The 11,331-nt window shown below is 44.1% G+C and overlaps 2 protein-coding genes across 2 annotated transcripts; both read right to left on the bottom strand.

Annotated features, from left to right (window-relative positions):
- Positions 1-6,877: 6,877 nt before the first annotated feature.
- LOC123101443 (uncharacterized) lies at positions 6,878-7,429 on the bottom strand. The gene has a single exon (XM_044522895.1). The coding sequence runs from the start codon at positions 7,427-7,429 to the stop codon at positions 6,878-6,880; it is 552 nt and encodes a 183-aa protein (XP_044378830.1).
- A 448-nt stretch (positions 7,430-7,877) lies between these two features.
- On the bottom strand, positions 7,878-9,175 carry LOC123107328 (SKP1-like protein 1). The gene is made up of 3 exons (XM_044529314.1): positions 8,831-9,175; positions 8,275-8,463; positions 7,878-8,090 (listed from the first exon to the last, which is right to left on the bottom strand). Exons 1-3 carry the CDS (start codon positions 9,173-9,175, stop codon positions 7,878-7,880), a joined length of 747 nt encoding a protein of 248 aa, XP_044385249.1.
- Positions 9,176-11,331: the final 2,156 nt, after the last annotated feature.

The following is an 11,331-nucleotide window of genomic DNA, read 5'->3' as shown; positions in this document are numbered from 1 at the left end:
TATGCGGATGAACTTGAGTATGTAGGTTTTCGAAATAGTAACCGCAACCATTAGTCGCCACCGGCAAGTGGCGCGCATTACCTATCATAAATGAGTAATAGGAACGGATGCTTTGGTGGCTTAATTACAGCGGATCGACTTTAATTGCCACTCAATGCCTACAACGCTACTTTTTTCCTTCTGCACCAGCTGCCTATGCGTGCATCGCTTCTCCCTCGCATCGATTGGCAAGGTCCGCACCGCGTCGCCTCACTCCACATCAGTCTCTCGTATAGTACATGTGCTTGATTGGATCGAGGCTCAATCGCGAGAAGAGGAAGGTGGAGCAAGGATTGTTGGGTGGGCTTCATGCAAGAGCGAGGGCCCAATTAACTACAGGCCTTCAATTTTGTTGCGAGAGTAGCTCCCAGTCCGGTAGCTAGAAGTAGTGTGCATCCGTTTGATTAGACGGCCGAAAACTCCTAAAATAGTAGATCCGACGGCCAAGAATGCTAATGGTCTGAGATGGCTGGAAAAGCGCTCAGTTTTAATGTATCTAAATGTGATGGTTACTCATAAAAATATGAATATAATTTGTTAACTTCATCTAGATGGGAATCAATAGTCTTACATTCTTTTATCTAATAAAACCGCCATGGTTGGTCTGTCCGTTGGTGAGGAGAAGCTAATAGAACAAGTGATCCGGCTTTTAGCGAGCCGGCTTAAGTTTCTCTTGACAGATATTATTTCACCAAACCAAAGCGCCTTTGTTCCGGGGCGGCTCATCACGGATAATTTTCTTGTGGCTTTTGAATCATATCATGCAATTAAGAGGAAAACAGTTGGTAAGTATGGTACTTGTGCGGTGAAACTTGATATGCACAAGGCTTACGACCGGGTCGAATGGTGTTTTCTGGAGAAGGTTTTATTAAGACTAGGGTTTAGGCCCAGCTGGGTGGCATTGATTATGGAGTGTGTAAAATCTGTAAGGTACCAAGTCCGAGTTAATAATGATTTATCTGACTATTTTGTTCCGTCCAGGGGTCTTAGACAGGGGGATCCGCTCTCGCCATACTTATTCTTGCTTTGTGATGAAGGCCTTTCTAGCTTGATTATGCATGAAGAGGAGGCGGGTAATTTGCTTGGAGTTCGGGTTTGCCGGGACGCCCCACCGGTTTCACATCTACTGTTTGCCGATGACTCTCTTATCCTTATGAGGGCCGATGCAGCAAATGCTAATAGTCTTCGGAGAGCACTGGATGATTACTGTGCTGCCTCGGGACAACTGGTGAGTGAAGCTAAATCGAGTATTTTCTTTAGCCCCTGTACCCCTGTTGAAACTCGAGTGGAGGTGTGCACAACTCTAAATATTATGGCGGAGGCGATCACGGACAAATATTTGGGACTACCCCCAATTGTGGGAATTGACAGGTCAGATTGTTTTCAACATCTTATTGACAGAGTTCTGTGCAGAATAAGGGGATGGAAAGAAAAATTGTTATCTGTGGGAGGTAGGGAGGTCTTGCTGAAGGCAGCGATACAGGCTATCCCGTCGTATGCTATGTCAGTTTTTAAATTGCCCAAACAGGTGTGCAATAGCATTACAACGGCCATGTCTAAATATTGGTGGGGCGATGATGATATAAAAAACATATGCATTGGTTTGCATGGTGGAAGATGTGTGTTCCAAAAGAGAGAGGGGGCATGGGACTCAGAGACTTGCACTATTTTAATATGGCACTTTTGGCTAAGCAGTGTTGGAGGTTGTTGTCTGAACCAGAATCACTTTGTGCGAGAGTGTTGAAGGCTAAATATTTTCCTGAGGGCGACCTTCTGAATTGTAGTCTTAAGAATGGTAGTTCTTATACATGGCAGAGCCTATGGAGTGGGATACAAACTTTCAAGAGAGGGCATATATGGAGAGTAGGGGATGGCTCTCAAATAAACATATGGGAGGATCCATGGATCCCAACCAGCCCTACACGGGGAGTAATGACCCCGAGGGGTAATATTGTTATCACACGTGTCTCTGAGTTGATAGATGAAGAGAATAGAGTTTGGGATGAGCAGTTGCTTAATGAATTATTTTGGCCAGTCGATGTACATCGTATTCTGAATATACCTTTGGCTATAGGTATGATGAATGATTTTGTCTCTTGGCACTGCAATAAGAACGGTATTTTTTCTGTACGGTCAGCTTATCATGAAGAGTGGGAACACCAACATGGACGAAAGTTGAGAATGACAAACTCAGTTCAATCCTCAAGTACTAGTCCTATTTGGAGTACCATTTGGAAATTAAGTGTACCAGCCAAGATAAAGATTCATGTGTGGAGAGCCTTACTTGGAGCCATCCCTTGTCTGGGGGTTCTAGCAAATAGACATATGATCACGAGTTTGCAATGTCCTATGTGTAGTATCGATTGTGAGAGTATTAAACATGCCCTATTCTTATGCCCACGAGTACAAGATGTGTGGCGCATCCTAGGTCTAGGACAATTGGTGGCTGAGGTATGTACTGCACAACGTGAGGGAGGATCAGTACTAGCTGACATGTTTCTGTCCAAGAGCAGCCTACAGGCAACGGTGACGGGAGTCCAACGCAATGCACTGGTGGCAACCACTATATGGTATGTGTGGTGGGAGTGTCGCCGCTACACCCACGAGGAGTTTCTACAGGACCCGTCCAGATCGGCGCAGGCTATTGCAGCTCTAGCTAAAAATTTCACAAGAGCTAGAAATAAGAAGACAAAGATCAGGAGACACGGCTGGGAGAGGCCACCTGAGGGAATTATAAAATTGAACATCGACAAGGGATTTGAGATGGACAGCGGCTCTGCGAGTACAGGAGCTATCCTGCGAGATGACATGGGAAATTTTATAGTTGCTTCATGCGGGGACATTACCTTTGTGGAGGATGCGGCGATGGCAGAAGCAAGGGCTCTGAGAAATGGGTTGTTACTTGCTAATGATATGGGTTGCAACAAACTTTATGTCGAAGCAGACTGCATGGAGGTGATTGATGTTATGCAGAACGGCGGGAACTTCCTCAGACATGCAGTGGCAATCTATGAAGAATGTACTTTCTTAGCTCGTAATTTTAGTTTTATTGTTTTTAATCACTGTCCTAGAGAAGCCAATATGGCGGCCGATGTGTTGGCTAGGAATTCGGAGTCCTCTCGAACTATTGTTTGGAAGTCGGAGCCTCCGGGTTTTCTAGTGGACGTCCTATCAAACGATGTATCCTTATTTTCACATGAAATATAAACCGCCATGATGGCTTTCCCTCAAAAAAAAAAGTGATCCGGCTTTGCTTTGTTTTTTTAGCGTCGTCCAAACCGTCACGACATGCTGCTGTTTTTGTTAGAAGAAATAACAACTCCTGCTGATGTGGCAATCCAGTGTGAGGGAAAACTCGCGCTGTGATTGGTTGAACATACCGTCCCACGGATCGCTATTCCAAACCATCAGATACTCTGAGATCCGACGGCTAGCAAACCTCCCCCTCTTTCTAGTCTGTTCTGCAGCCCACCCACGTGTTGTCTTCTCTTCCAGAGAAATCCTCCCAGACTCCTCTGGTTCCCCAAATCTCGCCGTTGAACCAGCACCCTCTCCAGCCGCACCACTCGCTGCCAGCCGGCCGTACTCACCTCCTCCCCTTCTGGCTCCTCGCCGTCCTGCCCACATCCCCCGCCTCCCACCGTGCCCATCTACCCCACAACCGGCCGCGCCCCTATGCACACTGCATCGCTGCAGTGCCCTCACCCCCAGCCGAATCCCGCCGAGATCTATGAGCCCACGACAACTGTGGGTAGATCACAGCGCGGTCATATCCATCCCTCACCTCTAGCCTCCCCTACCCCTTTCTCTCCCCACCTGCCTGATCCAGGCGTCCCCTACCCCTTTCTCTCCCCACCGGCCTGATCCAGGCGTCGGTGCCCTTGATGCAGGTTGTGCCCGTGTCACCATGTCGAGTGAGCGGGCTCGTTGGTGGGCGCGCTGAACTATTGCTTGGACGACGAGATCCCAGGGCAATGGGTACTGGTGCTCGAGGTCCCAGTGCAATGGATACTGGTGCGGCCACTCCTTGTAATCCCGTCCAGCTCCGCGCATCTGATGTACTAAAGTGGCACCAAATCGAGCTAAAACGGCGAGCAGCGCCAAGGACACCGGAGTCGCGCCATCCATCATGAATAGACGGGATGTGGAGAATCTCCGGCGAGCGATGGGCGGAGATGGAGCGGGGGGTTGTGGCCTTCGTTGCAAATGACCTTTTGTAATATTTTAGTTTTTAGCGGTCCGCTTTGCCTTTGCTCCTTATGTAATTTGCTTTTATTTGACGATGATATGTGCAGAAATATTAAGGAAATCTAATGGTCTGTAAGTACGAATTGGACCCAAACTAATTGGCAGCTGATTCGGTCGAAAGAATATAGAGCTATAAAAACTTAGTTTGAAACCCTATTTGGGCTAATTCATGGGCTGGAATTCTATTTGGGCCATTTGCCACAAAGGCTATAACAAAATTATTGGGCCAAATTTTGAAACAATTGGGCCGCCATGTCAGATCCTTGTTGGCCGCCATGTAATACGTTGATGTGAAATGCATGGTTAACGCCGTTATCTAATACTAACCTGTGACGGTCAAGAACCGTCATGGATCCATGACGGATTTGGCAATCCGTCAAGGAGTGCATGGTGGCCAAATTATGACGCGATATACATGACGGATTCAGAATTCGTCATGAATGCCCTATCTTGACGGTTATGCGCATAATTGTGACAGTCCGAGTCCGTCATGTATTAACACATTTCTTGTAGTGCAATCTCGGCTATTGCTCATTTGCCATCGAACAAACCAATGTTGCTCTTGTGCTGCTTACAAGCTCGTTTCTTTGCCAATTTGTCATCAACCGTTTAAGTCGGTGTGAACCACTTCTGTCAAAGTAAGCAAAATGACGATTTTGCCCTCAATGGCAAATGACCATGCTGAACCACTTCTATTCAAATTAACATATTGAGATTACGTATTTCTAAAAAAATTGGTAGCACCTGTCTTGTAATTTTAGATCAAACAATTTATGAGAATAATATAATATTTTCATCATAACACGTAACAAGGATAATAGGTAGCACCTTGCTGCAGCTAGCTTGCATGACAATAACATATTGGGACATTTCCATTTTCCCCCTAATTTTTGTCTGACCTCATCTTTACCTCTAAATAAAAACATGCTCAATTATGCCCCTCTTCCGTCATGTGCCATTATGGAAATACCCTTCCGTGCCGTTTCCGTTTGGTCAAAGGGGTTTGATCGTCATTGAAACGTTTCCGGCTGACGGCAGCGCATCGGCTCTCTCCTCACTCTTTCATCCCCGGCTCATTTTGCCTCTTCCACCATTGTTACACTTCGCTATGTATGTCCATATCTATTGCTCTGGAATATACCCCTTAGTTTTCTCTTCTATTAAGCATCTCAGAATGGCTATGCTTCTCTTATTTTTGTGTGGGGGTATACAGTTTGGCATTGGAGTTGCTCCAGGATCTCCTGCTATAAAGCCTGATCATGCGTGCACAACTCTTTTTTGTCTTTTAATTTGTATGGTACCTCATATACCCCCTCTTGCTAATGCAGTGTCCACATGTCATGTACTTATCATCCACCATGATTGGTCATGTTTTACTGACTCTTTCTTAATTATTATTGTTGGCATCATAGTTTGCAGGTGGGTTTAATTTTTTTTGGTGCTTAGCCGTGCTTTGGTTTTGATTAATCATCCAATATCTGCCGTCATCTTTTATTTAGATGTATCATTTGTTGCTATGCTTTTGTGTGTAGTACACAAGTGATGGGATTTATGTAGAGCTTTAATTTTCTTCTGACAGCATTTGAAAGTTTTTTTTTTTTGCATTGCAAACACCCAACTTAGACTTCATTTTAGCAAAGGTGGTGTACCATGGATGTCATAATTGTTTGGCAAATAATTGTGAAAATACCGTTTCAGTTTTTCTATGTGAACCGCCGAATGCCAATCATCATTTTTGCCTATATTTTAGACAGGTACTTCCTGTTGTTGAAGGAGCCAAGGAGGTCGTAAGTCCGAAATACTTGATTCTCGTGTATGTTTATATATATATATATATATATATATATATATATATATATATATATATATATATATAGTTATCTGTGCTCTCAAATTTCTGCTCCATTTGTACTTGCTAATGTTGGTTTCCATTTTTTGATTTTCAGAATATGTTCCATAAAAGCAGAGCACGCTTTCTTTCTGTTCATTCTTCCATGGTGCATTTTATATAAGCAGGAACTACTTTACTGTTTATTCTACGAATACATAATGATGTAGTAGAATGGCTGGGTCCAAAACGTTCTGTTTGCACTACAGATTTACGCTGATACAATTTGGATACAGCGTTCCAGCTTAAATATTTTGGTTCAGCTCGGCTAGACTCAGCTAATCATTGTATCCACTTTGCGCTGCCCATCTTTGGCAGTACATTTTGCCTGTATACATCCTATGCAACTGTTTTGTATACAGTTTTTCACCTTGATTGAAAAACACAATGTTGACTGTTGAAGTCACCGTATTTTTGTCTCAGTTAAGCAACGTTGGTTTTTTTTTACTTAGCTTTGCGCTACTATCCGAATCTAAGTTATTCCTAGTGATAATAATAATTCGAGATGTCGATTTCCATCCATTAAAAAAGACACTCTTTGGCAGGAATAACAGAGTAGTAAATCAAACACCTTTATTCCAAAATATAAAGATACGAGTACATGGAATCTACAGCCGTCTGCTAGAAAATAAAGATACTTTCCAGAATACAGAATACTTTCGAGGTGTCGATTTCCATCCATCAAACAGATGCTCAGCCGCATCACATCAAAAGGCTCTCGTCTCCCACATCCTTGATCATATCTTGCCTCTCGCGTCTGGGAACAGCTGTCCAGACAAGTTTCACCTCCACAAGTGCGGAACCTAATCTATAATGCATCATCTCATTGGATCGTCCTAAAGGTACGATGATGTTTTTATTAAAAACATCACCAACGCTACGACCGGTGACAAGGAGCACCAACTTTCTACCAAGTGGGACAGCTACAACATGCCGACTCAAGGGAACGGTTCCTGCCTCAATCTCTGCTGCTGCTTCACCACCGTTGTAAAGATCCATACTATACTCATAATTCTTGGTAGTCCAGGCGGCAACTCTTGAGACACTACACGGTCCCTTCAAAATATTGACTTCAATGGTAGCTTCAATGGGATATACAACATACGCACATCTCACTTCCACCCTACTCAGATAACTATTTAGACTCACACCCATGGTCTGCTTATCATTAGGGAGGCGGGCCCTGTTGAAAACAATCACACCTTTGCTGAAATCTTCAACCTCACCTCCATCACGGACTATCTTTAAATTCATCTCAAAATATATTCTGTCTGCCGGAACAAGCCCTCGGCATGGATCCATCAAAGTTAACTTGCCATCCTGCAAAAAGAAAATTCAACCAAAATAATCTTTCCATGTGTTTTGAAGCCATACATAAGCATAGGAAAAGATTGGAGGCACAAATACATACCACCGAGGTGATGAGTTGGGGATCATCCCTTTCACGCCTGAAGAGATAAACACATCTATAGTCGACCTGGTCTCTTGCTACAACGGTACCAAAAACTTTTATCGGGAAGCCAACTTCCGATTCCTTTACCTTCAAGGTAATGACATTTACACATGATCCTACGATCGAGTTACGTATTGGTGAAGGAATCATGTTAAGCCGCGGACCACGACAAAAATCAGCTGTGGATAGAGGCCACAATCACAAATCAAAACCAACATGTATGCTCATCAAATGAGTACCTAAAGAAGATTAACGAATGAAACAATTATGAAAATACTCACACTCTTTGTCAAGGTCAAAGAAGGCTAGGTTGAATATGTCGAATCGGGTACGGGTGTAAGCGTTGACCTTAGGATCGTATCCCGTAAACTCTTGACATCGAACTATGTCAAGAGCCTGCAAAGCCTTTTCCTCGAATTCGAGCTCTTGCATTAAACATTGGGTCTCACTGCATGGCAACTCCTGCTTGTCCACAACACGAGGGTAAGACTTTGTTGTTAATCCGCCAGAGCAACAATGGAATAAGTGTAGAAGATGACCATAGGATTTTGTTATTGATGTCACAATGAAACAAGTCATAAGATAAATGACTCTATAGTGGTAAGGTTGCATTACGTGAAAAGAGTGGATCAATCAAGGAACATACCTTGTCGCTCGAACAAGTTGTGGAATCTTGCAATCGCTTTGCTATCATTTCTCCATCTAATTCCGGAGGAAAGACACTCTTGATGTTGAAGATATTACAAATTTCACGCGGAGATTTCCCCTTTATCTTACTAGCAATAGTCTGGCAAGCTAGGTCAATCAGTCCTCTTATTTGAAGATATTCCGAAGCCTGCAAGTAGTAATGCAAAGCTTAAAGAAATGAATGAGATATGGCGTCTTTTTGCTAAGGAGTTGATTGAGCTCTAAGATAATTCTCATTCGAATGAGCAAAACTGTTTGTTGCTATATGGGCATGACTCATATCATAGATAATACCAGTGGCGGAGCTAGGAACCGACGATGCCTTGGACCAAAATCTTACATATCCTTGGTTTCATACTGGGGAGGGTGTAGCAAATCGATTTATGATCTTTAACACCAGATTGAAATCCAACACTTTTAGTTTTGTTTGTGGTGACATAAGTTCCTCTCTACTATTCTTGAATCAAAAGTTTAGAATTCTCACGAATAAGCTCAATGTGAAAGTATGTATGTACGTACTCACCAGGATGAGATCGAAGAGGGCCTCGTGGTTGAAAGCAGCGATGAAGTCCGCATCCCAGTGGGTCAAAGTCGTGGGATCCGGAGGCGTGCATCTTGGAGTAGTCTATCACCTTGGAGAGTGTGTCGCCTCGGACGGGGAGGCGGATGAGGCAGTAGTTGATTTCGCCGCCGCCGCCGTCGCCGGAAGGGATGATGTGGTTCTCGAAGTCGTGCTTCATCATTATTTTGATTTTCCTGCCGCACTGGGCCTCTGCCTCGGACTCTGACAGCACGAAGTCCACGCCGTCCTCGCTCCACAACATCACCATCTTCTCCTTTTCCTGCCCCTCCGCCGCCATGGGAGAAGCTAGCTTGCAGAATTGGTTGAGGAGGTCGAGGCGGGGCGGCGGGAGGCGGCGCCGGCGGCCGGCCTTGCTGGTCCCAGCGGGGGTGGAGGAGGAGGAAACCCTGAACTCGCTGATCCGGGTCGTTTTAAAACCCGAGGTTGTATTTTTTTAAATTACTCCTACTACTACTCTGCAAGGGGGAAAGGCGGCGTCAGAGGCGATCTCCTTCCGGAGTTAGATTCCAACCGAAACTGAGGTCGAGAGTCCACACAGGGCTCGGGATCGATCCAGAATCGGACGGAGAGGCGGAGGCAGAGCAGAAAAGAGAGGGATTTCCCGCGTGGATGCATCGTTCATGGGTCTACTAGCGCCCAACTGTCTTATGGCGTCCCTGGAGCAGGATCCTCGTCACCGGCAAATCCAAGGCCGCCGTAAGCCACAGCCCCTCCGCCTCTCTGTTCGCCGTGTCCCTCTCTGCTTTAGTTTCACTAGTAAATGTGCCCGTTGTAACGGGAGAACAAAAATCCTCGCACGTTGCTTGAGATCCATCTGTGTTGCCACTTCTCCTCTTCATCACCATCGCAGATGGTGGTCTTGTTATCCACCAATTAACAATGCATGCTCTCAATTCCAAGGGGATGAGTTTGATAAACACAGTCTAGCACGCCACTTTCACAAGACCTTCCTACACCAACTTGTAATTTTGTAGACAATGCTCGTGCTTTGCTACGAAATAAATGTTGCTTACTATGAACAACCATTGTCCCGGTCAAGGTACCATTATATGGAGCGTCGGTTATGTTGGATATGATGAGGAGCATTGCACACTTATCCTTATCCTTCGGCTAATATTATAGGAAAAGTGAGGATTGAGGATTTCTTATCGGAAACACCGGGCGATGAGTTCGATTGGTGGTGCATTGGTGACAGGTGCCAACGGATCATGCAGTGACGGCTTCTTCCTAGCGATGCCCAAGAGTGGAGTGTGTCGGTGATGGGCACTGGCTGGTCGATCAGACGTCTCTCCTTGTTCACCCCCCTCCGACCATGAGCGCACTATGTTGATGTAGATGACGCGGGACATAATTAGTGAAACACCACCAACGAAAGATGAAACTCACCTACCTGAGATCATGTGTTGCAATGGGAGAAAAAATGTAGTGAGCACTGCAAAACATATTGCACTTCATGCAAAATTTTGTATTACTAAGATTTGTGGGGAAATAAATGAAATGTTTTAGCAGTCATATCAATATTAGATCTAGAAGGACGGTCTTAATTTTTTAATGAGTAACGAAAGTAGGTCCAAAAATATAAAAACTCTTCAACTATAACAACAATATATTTTCCGATGTCAATGACATTTTTCAGGGAAATTAGTGAATTTGTCTCCTAGAAAATGGATCCATGTTGTTTAGGCTACAACAAACTCATAGTTGATGGTTGTATTGTATCACCACTGATTTCCGTGGGCGTTGGATTAATAGTTCATCCTCTCCCTCTCTCTCTCACAGAGAGATACTCATAGTTATTTTTACTATTGTCACCTCACGAAAGGGTCGATCAGTTACACCTTACACGAAATCACCTGAAACAATGTACATGTGATGTATTATTTGGCACCTCGTGTACCTTTATTTTCTTGGTATTGCAAATACGGCCCATATGACTCCAAACAACACCTGCCCCCCTTCATCCATGCATGCAGCAATATATAGAGTTCATTCCTTCTTTTAATCCACCAAATTTATTCACTTTCCGGCCCCTTCATCCATCATGCAGGTAGCCATATAGAGTCCATTTCTTCTTTTAATCCGCCAAATTTGTTCGCTCTATTAATTCCTTTTCTTTCCTTCTTAAGGGCACATCGAATTTTATTTTATTCTTTCTTTAAATTCCTTTCCTTCCCTAGTTTTATTCCTTCTTTTCAATCCTTTCCTTTCTCCTTATACGTATTTTGATTCCCGGTCTAGCTTATTGAGTTGATTGTTACCTACTAACTTGAAGACGTATATAAATTGATGAGGTTGGACGTAAAAGGGCGATGTGGTACTATTCAATAGATAAACTTACAGTACAAAACCAGTAGAAGACGTTCTAGCTCAGTTGGCGGTTGGTGAAAGTCCTTTATTGGAGGTTGTGAGTTCAATTCCTTATAATAGCAAATA

The sequence above is a fragment of the Triticum aestivum genome, chromosome 5A, assembly GCF_018294505.1.
Source record: "Triticum aestivum cultivar Chinese Spring chromosome 5A, IWGSC CS RefSeq v2.1, whole genome shotgun sequence".
Taxonomy (NCBI): domain Eukaryota; kingdom Viridiplantae; phylum Streptophyta; class Magnoliopsida; order Poales; family Poaceae; genus Triticum; species Triticum aestivum.
The sequence above is the reverse complement of the archived record's forward strand: the minus strand, read 5'-3'. Positions and strand labels throughout refer to the sequence as shown.